The sequence below is a fragment of the Epinephelus lanceolatus genome, chromosome 1 (genome assembly GCF_041903045.1).
Source record: "Epinephelus lanceolatus isolate andai-2023 chromosome 1, ASM4190304v1, whole genome shotgun sequence".
In the NCBI taxonomy this organism is placed as follows: domain Eukaryota; kingdom Metazoa; phylum Chordata; class Actinopteri; order Perciformes; family Serranidae; genus Epinephelus; species Epinephelus lanceolatus.
Window position 1 is genome coordinate 44,202,380 of NC_135734.1, and position 16,783 is coordinate 44,219,162.

The 16,783-nt window shown below is 37.8% G+C and overlaps 1 protein-coding gene across 1 annotated transcript; it reads left to right on the top strand.

Moving 5' to 3' along the window:
* Positions 1-1,497: 1,497 nt before the first annotated feature.
* LOC117256468 (E3 ubiquitin-protein ligase TRIM35-like) lies at positions 1,498-6,113 on the top strand. Its single transcript, XM_078170973.1, has 2 exons — positions 1,498-1,691; positions 1,787-6,113. The coding sequence occupies exon 2, from the start codon at positions 1,805-1,807 to the stop codon at positions 3,191-3,193; it is 1,389 nt and encodes a 462-aa protein (XP_078027099.1). The 5' UTR covers positions 1,498-1,691; positions 1,787-1,804; the 3' UTR covers positions 3,194-6,113.
* Positions 6,114-16,783: the final 10,670 nt, after the last annotated feature.

The window sequence follows — 16,783 nt, forward strand, 5'->3', positions numbered from 1 at the left end:
TGACTTATGTACTGTGGTGAACAGTCTGCTTCTCAAAAAAAATTGGTCTCGATGTGTAAAATAAAGAAACCACACACAAGAGTGTCATTACACGCCTCCTTCTGAAAAATCCCCTGTATTCCCTCAGTCTTTAATCACACAGCTCGAACTTTCTGGATATTTCCAACAACTGATATCCCTGGAAATTATGAAACTGATTTATTGTTTCTGTTTCTTTCTCTTTCCTTTTTTTTTTTTTTTTTTTTTAGCACTGTAGTCTTTATTGCCTTTAAAACGTACAAAAGCAAAACCAAAACATAACGCTGAAACTTACAACTGCAAAGAGGAGGTTGTGTTATATTATTGTGAGGACCATAACTCTAGTTTGGCTTGTTTTAGCAGATCAACTACAAATCATATAGTCTATGTGACTATAAACAATTTTAAAAATCACATCATATATTTGTAGAATGACTCTGTTCTTTCAGGCAGCTTTTAGTTTCAGTTCATTTCAGTACACTATCAAATTGAACTTAGATTTGAAACTTGCTGCAGATAATTTATCTTTTACAGGAAATGGATACACCATCCGACCCTCTACAGCTTACCCAGAATGCAGCAGCCCAGCTGATCTTTAGCCTACTAAGGTTCTCCCACACTACAACACTCCTCTGCACCTTGTACTGGCTCCTGGTGGCTGCTCCATGCGGGATACGCATTGTTTTTTTTATACTAGCCTGTTCAAATAAAGGCCTTGCCTGGAGCTGGGTCATTTATGATTTTTTGTAAGAGGTCTTAGTTGCTCTCTTTAAAAGAAAAAAAAAAACAAAAAAAAAAACAGCTATTTTCTGTGCTGGCTCAACAATGTTGGAACATCTTCCATCACAGTCTGAAAACTCATCTGCTGTGACTGCACCTTGGCCTATAAATACAACAACAAAAAAGAGTAAAAAAATAACAACACTTTCTCTATTGCTAATTATTTCTAAATGCAGCACTTGAAGCAGTTCAGCATATTTAATTAAACTGATGTACTCTGATAATTCTTGCTATTTTGGGGCTGTATCCACATGGCTTATTGTAAGTCGCTTTAGATAAACACGGCAACTAAACGAATACAACGTAATGTAATAAATGTATGTGGTACATGAGCAGTCAACTTTGTTTTGATGTTTTATTTTTATTTTGCACCCAAAATGGTCGCCTAAAATACAGATCAGATTCAAGTAAATTTAAATGCCTGTAGAACACAGTAATCCTCTTGGGGGCCAGAACTAAGCAAGAGACTCTCAATAACAGACTAGGAAGATATCTGATGTGTTGCCTCTCACCTAAGACACAAATTACTTTACGTTATGCCTTTTAAAAAGGAAGATCCTAAAAATGCAAATGCAGACTTTATTTCCAATATTGTTTGAATTCATGTTGTTAAAAAACCAAAGTCCCTGAGCAGAGGGAAAACCTTCAAAATGAAACACACCACTGGTCTGACAAAGCTCCACCCCTTCTCTGACTCACTCAAGCAAACCAGGAAACAAGATCTATTCCCGCTCTGAGAGGAACATAAAAAATATTGAGAGATAAAAAAGACTCACCTTAATATGATAAACGACAGTTACAAGATGGGACTACTGGAATACTTAAAGACTGCCACTTCTATCTGCTGCAGACACTGAATTTCAACTTTACTAAAGCCACAAGTCAAAGTGAAAGTAAGTTTGAGGGAACTTTATAGCACAGGGTGGAGAAAGTGGAATTACAACTTACCAAACCTCCTGTTATATTGTTCTGTCTGCTGTGTTTTCAGCTTCACTCAGAGGAAAAAATGTCTTTCCAATCTGACAGAGAGCTCTCCTGCACTGTCTGCCATGACATCTTTAGAGATCCTGTTTTCCTGTCATGTAGCCACAGCTTCTGCAAAGACTGCCTGCAAAAATGGTGGAAAGGGAAACAAATAAAGGAATGTCCAGTTTGTAAGAAAGTATCTCCACAATGCGATCCACCCTGCAACTTAGTATTAAAAAACCTGTGTGAGGCCCTCCTACTGGAGAGAGATCAGACAGGTTCAGCATGGTCTGAGACTGTCTGTAGTCTGCACTCTGAGAAACTCAAACTCTTCTGTTTGGACCATCAGCAGCCAGTGTGTCTCATTTGTCTGCATTCGAAAACACACAACAACCACAGATTCAGACCCATCGATGAAGCTGCAAAGGATCACAAAGAGGAGCTGCAGAAATCCCTGAAACCCTTACAGGAGAAACTGAAGCTGTTTGAACAAGTTAAAGGAAACTGTGACCAAACAGCAAAACACATTAAGGTCCAGGCCCGACACACAGAGAGGCTGATTAAGGAGCAGTTTAAGAAGCTTCACCAGTTTCTACAAGAGGAAGAGGAGGACAGGATCTCTGCTCTGAGGGAGGAAGAGGAGCAGAAAAGTCTGATAGTGATGGGGAAGATTGAGGCTCTCAGCAGAGAGATAGCAGCTCTTTCAGACACAGTCAGAGCCACAGAGGAGGTGCTGAGAGCTGAAGACATCTCAATCCTGCAGAACTACAAGGCTGCAGTGGAAAGAGTCCAGCAGCGCCCCCTGCTGGATGATCCACAGCTGGTCTCAGGAGCTCTGATAGATGAGGCCAAACATCTGGGCAACCTGACCTTCAACATCTGGAACAAGATGAAGGACATGGTCTCCTACACTCCTGTGATTCTGGATCCAAACACTGCTCATCCAGAACTCATCCTGTGTGAAGATCTGACGAGTGTGAGACATGGAAAGAGACAGAAGCTTCCTGAAAACCCAGAGAGGTTTGATAACTACCCCTGTGTCCTGGGCTCTGAGGGCTTTAATTCTGGGACTCACAGCTGGGATGTTGAGGTTGGAGACAGTACTCACTGGAGAGTGGGTGTGGCATCAGATTCTCTCAAGAGAAAGGGTGAGCCAACATCTGGATTGTGGAGGATAGGGTTCTATAAAGGTGAATATTCAGTACGCTCACTACCAGGATTATCCATCATTCTCCTTTTGGAGAAGAAGCCACAGAGGATTAGAGTTCATCTGGACTGGAACAAAGGAAAAGTGTCATTCTTTGATCCTGATACTGACACACACCTACACACCTTCACACACACTTTCTCAGATCGGCTGTTTCCATACATTAACACTTGTCATGAAGTGCCACTGAAGATTATACCAGTTAAGTCTCTGCAACAGTGAAACATGTATGAATAGAAGTGGCTAGTTTCAAGAGAATGCTGATGACTACAGTACATAATTATCATTTATCTATATTATCTACATTATCAATCTAAATATGTCAAAAAAACACAGTTTGGTAATCTATAATATAACATAAGAACAAATACAAGGATAAACTAAGATAATGCAGTAAACCTTAAGTTAACGCTGATCATCAGATATTTCCAGCAGAAAACAGCAGAGAGAAAACAAACATGAAATTTAAACAAGTATTTAGCAGCAAAATTATGAGAATTTTTCTGATAAGTAAGATTTTTCAAAATCTAAAGAGCTGCTGTGCTGCTCAGATTACAAGAGGTTTTTTGTCCCAGACTTTGGTCATGCTGACATGAGGGTGCACAAATCACTCAGTTGATCTCAGACCAGGTGTACTGGTTACAAGATTTTTTTGCTTGGAGTAATCCAAGACTGGGTTAAAATGATCACGATATTCAATGAAAACACAGGGCAGATAAGAGGCAGATAACGCTACGTTTTGAGCTGTAGTTGTGACGCATGGTGTACGTATTAAAAAAAAGAGCAGGTGAAAGATAGATTGGTTTTACACAAGCCACATAGATTAGTCAGACATCAGACATACAGTGAGCCACCTAATTCATTAAAATAACGCAACCATGAAAAAAAAACAAAAAATAATTTTCCTCAATCAAATTGTAAAAACAAACAGAGGTTTGGTTAATAATATAGTGAGTATGTTATAAAGTGTGTGTGTGTTTGCTGCCTTCGGTCTCTGGCACTCTAGTGGGATATTGCTCTTCTCCTGTCTCAGACTCTCCATGATGCCAGGAACATCTAGTGCATCCCATTTGTATTAAGGAGAAAATCAGACATGTTTGAAACTGTCATAGTGTCTGGGACAGCTCATGATGGCGGGGGGAGACTCTGAACTAAAGGAACCATCAAGAGGGTAGAGGGATAATGTCTCAGATGTAAGACATTTGGGACAGGAAAACTGTGGCTAAACATTACTAGACATTACTTTAATTACAGAGCTGACTGGACAAATACTTCTATGCAGGATGGTAGAGGAGTCTGCATACTCAGCTTGATCTGCATGTTTAAATATTTCTTACAAGTTCTGGGTATTTTTATACATTTGATATTTTTGTAATAATTTGGTGGTTTTAGCAACAGTTCACCATGTGTATTATCTGTGCCTGGTGATCATGTATTGGTAAGACTCATACAAAGGAAGGTTGTAGCTGATTTTCTGTGCTGTAGGCTGCTAATATATGGAATATATCACTAATATTAATTTTGATCACACTGTGCCTGAGAGGCTTCGCTGGTGAAGTTGGCCATCATAGCGCTGACTGTGGCTCTTCACAAGAATTTTAAGGTCATCAGAAAAGTGACAGTTTCACCAATTGAAAATTATCTGAGTGTTAATTACAGTAATCACGTTTGACCAGTATAAACAGTGTTTGTATTAATCATCTATAGAGAAAATTTTTTTATACATGTGAATTTCATAGTGAGTTATTCATCTCATATCAAGTTTATGCTTGTAAAACAGCTGTTGAGTTGAGAGATAACATTACTTTTAGTGTATTTTATATTTTGTGAATTTTATAATCTCCTTCTACATTAACCACCTGTACGGCATTATAGGGAATTTTACTTTTCTGTACCCAAATAAACACATACAAAATAAATACATTTTCTATTTACTTTTATTTACTGTGATTTGTGACACAAACTGTAATCCTGCACTCCTTAACACTGCATATCATGTGCTCCTAAAGACCACAGGACAGATTACCTAAACTCAAGACTGATTACCCACTGTTGCCAACTTGCCATGTGCTTTGTGTTTACAAAGCTGATTTTGGATGCCAAAAAATGATAATATGCTGCAGTGTATCACATACTGGTAAGTTAGATAAGTGGTTTCATTTTAGGTTGTCGGAAAATTTACCAAATCGGCTCAAAAAAAAAAAAAAAAAAAAAAGACAAAACTCTGTGATGTACTCTGAGTATCTGTAAATTCTACAAAATGAAGCTTATTTACAATAAAACATGCTTAAAACATGGTTAAATAGTATTACAGTGAAGGTTATCCTAAAAAAGTTCAAACCTGCCAAGAGTTAATTGTATTTCTTTCTCACAATACTCAATAAAAGCAGAGTTCCCACAAGGGACCTGATGTCAAACTCCAGGACTTTTCAGGACTCCTCAGCTCAAAGTGGATTTATAACCCAACAAGACCCCACTTCTACTGACCCATGCCTCACAGGTTGTCATGACACTAACCTATGTACTGTACAGTAATGTTAATGAGTCTCCAAAATTGCAGCACTACAGCCAAACCTACAAATTTAACAAGTGGGGAAAAGTCTGTTTTTCAACACAGCTGGTCCTGATTTGCAAGAACAAAACAAAAAGTAACCAAACTGAGAAGAATGTAATTATACGCCTCCTTCTGGAAAATCCCCTGAATTTTGTCAGTCTTTAATGACAGAGCTCAGCAACATCTTGTATTATTTCAAATTCAATTCACTAGAGCATGTCCTATCAGTTTGAAAAGTGGCGCCCTGGTTGCTGATTGGCCCACTGGATCCTCCATCATCTACTTCATCCAGTGAAAAATGGCAGATTTTTAAACAAAACTACAACATCAACTGAGAGAACAGTTACAGGAGGCAATATTGTATCACTGAGATGTAACACTGAGAGACGGACAATAAGAATCACCGTCACACCAAAACGACAGACTTGCTTACATGAAAAGAGGACACTTACTGAAAAAAACATTAGGATACTGAAAGGCTGATACCTGGACCTACTGTGGACAAACTGAATTTTAACATAAGAGCAACAAGTAAAAGTAAAGTGTAACATGTATGAATAGAAATGACTAGTTTGAAGATAATTCTGGCAGTGATGACACAAAGTACATAATTGATGTTCTGTGTTTCAGGCTAATAATATACGAAATACATCAAATAATAGTAATAACTTTCAGTGACCTGTACCTGGGTTTGTTGGTCATCACAGCGCTGACTGTGGTCATTCACCAGGATTTTAAGGTCATCAGAAAAGTGACCCTATCACCAATTAAATTTTTTATCCTATGAGTGTTATTTACAATAGGCCAGTTTAATCAGTTTAAACAGCGTTCATATTAATAAACTGAGGAGACATTACAAGTTTAGTCCTCTTGTGAAAACTGATCAGTTTAAGATTACGTCTTTTTTTTTTTTTTTTTTTTGGTGTATTTTTGGCATTTTACTTTTCTGTACCAAAATAAATAAATTTTGTATTTAAATTTTCTGTTATTTGTGACACAAACTATGTATCTGCACTACTCCTTAACCCTGATTACCACATGCTCTTAAAGGCCACAGGACAGATTATCCAAATTCAAGATTACGTACAAACTGTTGTGAATTTAAGTTTATCATGACACTGTTGCTATGTGCTTAAACAGTGAACTTTAGGTGCAAAAAAAATTAATAATATGCTGCATTGTAACATTAAAAAGAAAAAACCCTTTGATGCACCTAAACATCTGCAAACTCTCTAAAATAAAAAGTCCTTCACAATAAAACCTGACACATACTTAAACAATAGTTTAAGTAGAAGTCATACATTTCTTTCTTACTATACTCATTAAAAGCAAAGTTCCCACAGGGGACCTGTTGTCACAATCATCAGGATATTGCAGATCAGAGTGAATTTAAACCCAACAAGAGCCACTTAAACTGCCTGATGCCTCACAAGCTTTCAAGGTGTGTACTCACTTTCATACTGTGAGCAGCAATGTTAGAGGGTTTCCACAATTACAGCATCACTGGCAAAATTAGAAAGTCAAAAAGCAGTGAATAGTCTGCTTTTTAACAGTTTTAACAGTTTATCCTGATTTGGAAAATAAAATTAAAAAAACATTAAAGAATGTCAGTGTCAACTCCTGTAAAATCCCCTAATCACACAGCTCAAACGTACTGGACATTTCAAACCACTGAGAACCCTCGATATGATGACGCCAGTGTGTTGTATTATTTCAAATTCAAATCGTGAAACAGGTTCACTGGAGCATATCCTATCAATTTGAACAGTGGCGCCCTGGTTGCTGATTGGCCCACTGAATCCTACCTCATCTACTTCATCCAATGAAAAATGGATCGGACAATGCTCCACCCAAATATCTGACTTATATCCCTTAGAGGACACACAAACGCTGAGAAGGAAATCACATCTTCACCTGAGAGAGAACACTTACAGGAAAGAATACTGGATCACTGTGAGACAGATGAGGAGATTCACCATCACACTAAAACAATGGACTTGCTTCCATGAAAAGAGGACACTTACTGGAAGAAACATCGGAATACTGAAAGGCTGATACTTGGACCTACTGCAGACAAATCTTATTTCAACATCAGAGCCACAAGCCAAACTGAAAGCAAGTTTCTGGGAACTTTGCAGAGGAGGGAAAGGAGCCACAATTAACTGCGCTTTATGTGTGCGGGTTTTTGTCTTCACAAGAGAGAAAATGCCTCACAGATCAGAAAAAGATCTCTCCTGTTCTATTTGCCTTGACATCTTCAAAGAACCTGTCGTTCTGTCATGTAGCCACAGCTTCTGTAAAGCCTGCCTGCACAGATGGTGGTCAGATAAGCAAACACGTGAGTGTCCAATTTGTGAGCAAATTTATTTACAAAGGGAACCACCTGTTAATTCTTTGTTAAAGAACCTGTGTGAGGCATTTTTACTGGAGAGAGACCTGAAAGGTTCAGCAGAATCCGAGACTGTCTGCAGTCTGCACTCTGAGAGACTTAAACTCTTCTGTCTGGAACATCAGCAGCCAGTGTGTGTTGTTTGTCTGCATTCGAAAACCCACAACAACCACAGATTCAGACCCATCGATGAGGCTGCACAGGATCACAAAGAGGAGCTGCAGAAATCCCTCAAGCCCTTACAGGAGAAACTGAAGCTGTTTGAACAAGTTAAAGGAAACTGTGATCAAACAGCAGAACAAATTAAGGTCCAGACCCAACACACAGAGAGGCTGATTAAGGAGCAGTTTAAGAAGCTTCACCAGTTTCTACGAGAGGAAGAGGAGGCCAGGATCTCTGCTCTGAGGGAGGAAGAGGAGCAGAAGGGTCAGATGATGAAGGAGAAGATTGAGGCTCTGAACACAGAGATAGCAGCTCTTTCAGACACAATCAGAGCCACAGAGGAGGAGCTGAGAGCTGAAGACGTCTCATTCCTGCAGAACTACAAGGCTGCAGTGGAAAGAGTCCAGCAGCGCCCCCTGCTGGATGATCCACAGCTGCCCTCAGGAGCTCTGATAGATGAGGCCAAACACCTGGGCAACCTGACCTTCAACATCTGGAACAAGATGAAGAAGATGGTCTCCTACACTCCTGTGATTCTGGATCCAAACTCTGCTCCTCCAGAACTCATCCTGATTAAAGATCTGTCTAGTATGAGGCGTGAAGAGAGAGAGAAGCTTCTTGAAAACACACAGACTTTTGACCACTATTGCATCTGTGTGGGCACTGAGGGCTTTAACTCAGGGACTCAGAGCTGGAATCTTAAACTCAGCGACAGTACAAACTGGGTAGTGGGCGTGTTAGCAGAGTCTACCCAGACAGAGGGGGACAATGCACAGTCTGGATTATGGAGAATTGGGTTCTGCAATGATGTATACATGGCATGCTCACCAAATGGTCCAACCACTGTTCTTTCAGTGAAGAAGCAGTCGCAGTGGATCAGAGTTCATCTGGACTGGAACAAAGGAGAGCTGTCATTCTTTGATCCTGATACTGACACACACATACACACCTTCAGACACACTTTCACTGAAAAATTGTTTCCATATGTTATTACATTGAATGAACATGGAAGGAAGAAACGACAGTTTGAAGATGAAAATGAAAATTTCACAGAGTACATAACTACTCATCTCCTAAAATAAACATCTTACTGTCAAGACATTGGAAAAAAAAACAACAACATATTTCTGTAATGTGTAAGATAGAATGATGAATGCAGTTAAACACAATTGGTTTCAGTTTGGAGGTAAGACAGTAAGACAGTAAAGAAAACAGTAGATTCAAAGAATATAAACAGAAATCTGAAAAAAACAAAAAACAAGAGTATAGCAGAATCAGGAGGGTTAGCATACCATATACAAAAACATCTGATATACTAAACTGTTAAGTATGTCTAAAGTGTGCAAATTACAGCAGAACAGACGATAACTGCAAAAGAGCACTCTATATACAGACTGATAAACATCCAAAGCAAAAATTTATTTTTGTCAGGTCAATATCGGAATGAAAGCCTATATTTTTGTTTCTTTCATCAACCTTCTTATATTAAAGAAAGTGTAAAGCTCCCACTTCACTACCCAGACGTCCTTTATGGTTAGTTCAGTAAACTGTAAACAGTAAAAGTGTTAAAATGCCATGTCATAATTGTGATCCCTTGTACATTTCCTGAATAGCAGTTTTTCTGGACTTCAGACACAGAAGGAGAATCTCCAGTTTGTCAGTTATTTTGAAGGAAATGCTCTGCTTTACTGCAACTTCATAACTTGGTTTTTGCTTGATACATGTCTTAGTTTATCATCAAACGTATTAATTAATTTTCTGTTAATCAACTAATCTATTAATGGACTGATATTTCTGCAGTATATAGAGTTTAATAGGAGGTTTAAACATGTTTATGCATTACTAAGAGAAGCAGTTTTAATATTTTCTGTTTTTTTTTTAATTTTATTTTATTTTTTAATTAATTGTTATCTGAGTGTTTTACATGTAAACTTCACGGTTAGTCATTGATCTGATGTTTCTTGTGGACAGACTAGTTTAGGTGCTATTGTATCTAATTTTATGTTCTATATTATGCATTTTATATTCATATAATCCTCACAATTTTGTTTAATAGGTGAGCTTGTGCTTGCACCGAAGTGCATGTAACTTTTCTTTCACAAAATAAATGCATGTTTTATCCCCATGTTTGCGTGATTGGTGACATGAACTACATTACCACACTACTCTATTACCCTTTGTCATGCACTCCTACCACAAGAGTTTAGCTATTAAAATTATCCAATTGTTTTATTGAATAATAATATTATGGCTTTAATTGTCTGACTCACAAATGGCTCTATAACTATATACTGGAGGTAATTTGAAGAAATAAGACACAATGATATTTACTGCCACAAAAAAAAGTAATTCTAATTATTGGCTTTTCTTAAGGAATACTTACACGTAAGGTCTCATGTACAAGATTTCTTGTTGCTGATGTATAAAAAATGTTGCTGAAATCATATTATTTATTCAGTATTTTTTTGCAAGGAGGGAGCATATTGATATAAAGGGTTAGTGGTCTAACAAGTGTTTTGAGGGCTTTTATTGTAAAGGACCTTTTATTATGAAGACATAGAGGAACTTAATATACAAGGAGTGGATTGTGGCCATTTTCTTCATTAAATCCATCCCATAATAAGTCAGACAACATTTTTCCAGATAATAAATAGGACAAAAATGTATTTGACTTCTTGATAAAATGTATTTTTAGACATGTTGAGATGCCCCCACTTCTAGTTCACCTATACACAACTCATCCTCCACAAGAACTGTTACTACTGACTCTGTCACACCACCTGCCACCGCCTGATCATCAGCTGATAAAGATTTAACAGACCCTAGGGTGACACTAACACACATATACTCACTTTCACTCACAGGCTTTTTGTAATGGCACTTGAATTAAACTCCCACTACAGATACTGCCAATACAGTGCACTGCAACAGTGTGCCAGCACATTTAAAGAAGACGATGGTGACTGCTGAGATGACCTTCATCATTTACTTCTTGTATAACATTATCCAATACAATATGAAGAATTTCTCAATTAACATAATTATGTTGTCAATATGTCTCTTAAAAACATCATAGTTTGTCACGCAACACCTCTAACTTCCAGATGATCAAGATTATCTAATGTTCCTTTACTTAAATCCTGCTCTATCAATCATTCTACAAGAGTACAGGTCTTTATATTTTAAGGTGAACATCACATTTTTGCTTCTCTGTATGTACTGTTGGTGATAAAGGAGCTGACATTTTCAGCAGCTGTTGCTTTCATTTTAAGTCACTTTGAATATAGAAATTATCTATGCTAATGAATAAAAGAGAACAATGTGCTCCGAATTACTGTCTGTAATTTCAGAAGCAAGTTCACCAACCCAACCTAACAGATAAAACTATCTAATGACCAGAAGTGATCTTTTACTGAAGTAAGACTTGTGAGTTAAGTAAAAGTAAAGTTGTAGTAGCGCTAAAAGTATAAGCATCAAATTACAGGTTACTTAAAGTACCAAAAGTAGAAGTACTCGTCATGCAGAACAGCCCATTTTCAGAATCATACAAGAAATATGATATTACTGGACTGTGATTATACTGATGCATTAATGTGTTCATTACTTTAATGTCGTGGATGGTAAAGGTGGAGCTTATGGCAGGGGTGTTCCATATCATCTTGTTTACGATAACGGTAAGTGGTATAATCTTATGATATGAATGATATCATATGAAAAATTCAAATTGCAATACCCGCAATATTTCAACTTGTTGACATACTGATATCATACTGTTACCCACTGCAACAACAAGCATGGCTGAAAGCAAAATTATTACAGACTCTGCGGTGGTTCCAAAAAGAGGAGCAGCTTCAGTAGTGTGGAATAAACTGTGGCATTCTGAATGTTTTATGAACAGCCCCAGACTTCTCAGACACTTTTAGTGACTTACCGCTCAGAGGGAACTCATTCAGCGGCTCCTCTCCTGCATGCACACATGGAAGTCAGTGTCATTAAGTGATTTTGTCATAAACCTTTGGTAATGCAAACCTACATGACACTCAGCTTGACAAAAAACTTCATGTATGTGAATGTGCAATAGTTATCATAGTATAACAGCCTGTCACAGGCTAGAGGAAAAATGGCAGAGCATAAAGGTCCAGCTTTTATTTTGTTGCACTATTAATACTGTATACAGAATCTGAATCTCACTCTGAGTTCTGCTGTTGTTTACAAACTAAGGAAAACTGAGATCATTTTTGGTTAGTTGTTACTGAATATTTGAAGGCAAACTGTTAGGTTGATATGTAAAACTATATCACTTATTTTGTTGCAATTCTTTGTTCTTAAATTAATATATACATTTTTTTTTTACTAAATCGTATATCGTCAAGTATATCGTTATCACAAAAATACCCTGAAATATCGTGACATTCTTTTAGCGACATGTTGTCCACCCCTAGCTTACTGTAATGGTAATTAATGTTAACGTTACATTATATACAGCTGGGTAGCTTGTAAATTTCCAATCTGGAGCAAAAACCACTGAAGTGTTATCTTTATCCATGATCATTACTGACTTTTTGAATATGTTTTGTAATATTAATCTAAATCTGTAAAGTAACAACAGTTATTAAATAACGGTAGTGGAGGACAAAGTACAATATTTGCCTCTGCATTGTAACGGTTAGTGGAGTAAAAGAATAAAATAGTAAAAAGTCGAAATACTCATGTAAAGTACAAAATACCTTAAAATTGTACTTAAGTACAGTAACGTTATTTCAGTTAAACGTAGTGGTGTACTTACTAACCTTACCACTGCTAATGATCCTAACGGTCAGACTTTTAAAGTATTGACTGGCAGCAGTAACGTTAAGCAGATAACATTAATCAAAGTTAGTTGGTATTATACACAAATAAGACGACATGCGACGCATATCACATCTTCTTACCTGGTTCACAAAGCAGAGAAGTCATCATCTGCGTGTGTCTCCACCTCCCTAACAGAAAAATAAACATGGAGCTAATTAACGTGCAAACACCTGTTACAGTTTTAAGCTAACGTTGGCTAACTGGGAGACGTTAACGTTACTCGTCGTTTTCCCAAAAACAAAATCGGTATAAAACCGCGATTGGTGGCCTCAAACCTCAACAAAACCGACACAGAGCAAGAAGATATGACATAGAACAAAATTTTCACCGTTAAAATGAGTTAATATCGTGAATAATATAATTAAAAACCTTAATTGGACTCCGTTCCGCTCATCTCTGCAACCTCAACAAACGTTATGACGCGCGCGCGCAAGAGGACGTCAACCGTCATCACGTTCGCACATGCGCACACAGAGTAGGAAATGTCGCTCAGGCGGACCATTGTAACCTAATTAGTGATTTATTAGTGACTGAATTACAGTAGAAAGTGTATTTTAGCTTGGTTTTTAATTTTTATGGTGATTTTAGAGAAGTTGACATTCAATGACATAGACCCAATCGTTTAGGTCGTGTCAGTACTGAGATAATGTTAAACTGAACATTAAAAACTGAAAAGCTGGCTGAAAAATATGTTTTCTTCAACTGTGTGGCATTCAGTGCCCAACAGATTTATATCAATAAAGGTTTATCAAATATTATTAATTGACATATTTATGGTCCAGCATTAATTGTATTCATCACTAATGTGACAACTTTGTTTTTGCAACATCTTTGATATGTGAATGAGATTATTGAGACATCTAGACTTTTGAAAAATAATTTGATAAAATATTATAAAGCAGCCAGTTAAAGTATAATTCATTATCAAATGTAACACAACAGTCCAGCCTTTATATTTACTCAGTGTCTTTTAGTGTAAAATGTTACAGTACTTCATATTTTTTAAGTAAATTGAGAATTTAGAAAATAATGTATACAGTAAAAATTTGATTCATACTTCAAATGGATACAGTTATGTTGAAAATTAAGCTTTAGTTTGTTCTTTTGGCTGGATTTATGTATTATAATTTCATCTGAATTTATCCACAAGGTGGTGCCATAATATCTGAAGCAGATACAGGTGGCAATGTTGGTGATACATTTGATGATTATCTGAAGTAAATGTAATCAGTCTGGCAAACACTGGCAATGTGGCCTGTAGTTATTAAGTTAACAACAACAATAAACATGTTATGTTAAACTGAATTAAAATTCCTGTCAGACGATGGTCATGTGACTTTTATTTTGTGTGTGGTATACTCAAAACTTTTATGTTACTGTATTGTACTCAACTAAACGTTTTGAGTGCAAGCTGTTTCCAAAAACAGTTTAAGTTGAGTGGGTGAATTGGGGTTTACCAAGCAGCATTCTTTGCAAATGTTTGTGAGCTGTTGTCCTATTGATAGTTCATAAGTTTAGGAAAGTAAGACTGGTCGAAAACTTTTACCCAAGCAAATTTAATTCAAACCTCAAACTGATCAAAGATACATAAGCTCATAATAATAACATGAACAAGATGTGGGTTATAAAATGCATTGCCTGTCAGCTCTCAATCATTATCAGTGATTTAATAATAGATCCAATACATGATATGATATGAGTTTTAACATTTTAAACAATGAAAATGATCAGCATGGAATCCTGCTCAGAAAGCTGTGATGTTTGATCCAGGTCTTCACAAAAATTTAAGATGACTCTCTTATAATCATCAGAGTGCAAATCAAGCATAATTCTAATTAAACAGCTTGTAATCTGAGTTTCATTGGCAGCATCCTCAGTGGAAGTGCATCTTCATTTCTGAAGTATGAAAACAGTTTCCCTGTAAAAGTGTGTGTGAAGGTGTGTATGTGTGCATTAGTATCAAGATCAAAGAATGACAGTTTGCCTTTGTCAAAGTCCAGATGAACTCTGATCCTCTGAAGCCTCTTCTGCACTGGGAGAGTAGTGGCCGGATGTGGTGAGGAGCGTGCTGTGTATTTACCATTATAGAACATTATTCTCCATAATCCAGACTGTGGTTGTTCTGTCCCCTCATTAGCTGCCACACCAACTCTCCAGCATGTACTGTCCCCAACCTCAACATCCCAGCTGTGAGTGCCTGAGTTAAAGCCCTCGGAGCCCCGGACAGAGAGAAGGTATTCAAACCTCTCTGGGTTTTCAGGAAGCTTCTGCCTCTCTCCGTGTCTCACACTGGTCAGATCTTCAGTCAGGATGAGTTCTGGATGAGCAGTGTTTGGATCCAGAATCACAGGAGTGTAGGAGACCATGTCTTTCATCTTGTTCCAGATGTTGAAGGTCAGGTTGCCCAGATGTTTGGCCTCATCTATCAGAGCTCCTGAGACCAGCTGTGGATCATCCAGCAGGGGGCGCTGCTGGACTCTGTCCACTGCAGTCTTGTAGTTCTGCAGGAATGAGATGTCTTCAGCTCTCAGCGCGTCCTCTGTGGCTCTGATTGTGTCTGAAAGAGCTGCTATCTCTGTGTTCAGAGCCTCAATCTTCTCCTTTATCATGTGACTCTTCTGCCCCTCTTCCTCCCTCAAAGCAGAGATCCTGGCCTCCTCTTCCTCTCGTAGAAACTGGTGAAGTTTCTTAAACTGCTCCTTAATCAGCCTCTCTGTGTGTCGGGCCTGGACCTTAATGTGCTCTGCTGTTTGATCACAGTTCCCTTTAACTAGTTCAAACAGCTTCAGTTTCTCCCGTAAAGGCTTGAGGGATTTCTGCAGCTCCTCTTTGTGATCCTGTGCAGCTTCATCGATGGGTCTGAATCTGTGGTTGTTGTGTGTTGTTGAATGTAGACAGATGACACACACCGGCTGTTGATGTTCCAGACAGAAGAGTTTAAGTCTCTCTGAGTGCAGACTGCAGAGAGTCGCAGACCTTTCTGCCATTTTTTTCTGCAGGTAATGCTGGACACTCCAGTTAAAAAGCAAAGTCCAATATGCTCTCTCTTTTGGATCAGATTTTTCTATGTTTCCATCCACTCTTCCATCACTCGAGTTTTACAAGTTTTGTCTCCTGTCGCTATCCTTCTGACAGTTGTGCTGTGGTGTGTCCCGTGGTACTTGCCTTATATCCATGCAACACATATAACCTGTATTTCTTATATGTGTCTCAGGTGACTTACAAAAGGGGTGGAACTTTGCATGCCCTTTACTGAAATATTCAGTCGCAAGCGTGAGTTGTTTGACAAGATAAACAACATACTGATCATTGGCTATTATTAGAAACTTAATTAGTGGTTGAGCTATCAAGACTTAAGAGTCTACAGCCACACAAGCTGTTCTGTGAGGCTGTGCTTTGAGCTAAATACTGATGTCAAAGCTAACATGCGCACAATGGCAGTGTTAAAATAGGTATGTTTTGAAAGTGAATAAGTATATGCACATCACATGACGTGAAGGAGCAGTGACTCTACTACGAGCTTCAGGTGATTACATGCATATAGTCTTTTTCAAAATAAACTTACAACATACAAATAAAAACACCTAATTTTTATATTTATTTTCTTAAGTTACACAACTAAAGTACTTGGTTAATTTAAGAAAAAAACACCATGACATGGCTTGTTACTACTATCATCATGTAACATCACGTGACATACATCACTACTGTAGCATGGTACACATACCAGCACACTACGCTGCTATAAAAATTCCTTGGTTTAACAAAGAAAATGAACAGCAGGCTCTTGGGTGAAAGTTTGTTTGACCCACTCACCACCCCTCCCTCCCGCCCTATGTGGGCATTCTTGCTCTTT

Bases quoted from the DNA above. Each gene is read 5' to 3' on its own strand.
- LOC117256468 (XM_078170973.1), top strand. From the start codon at position 1,805: ATGTCTTTCCAATCTGACAGAGAGCTCTCCTGCACTGTCTGCCATGAC.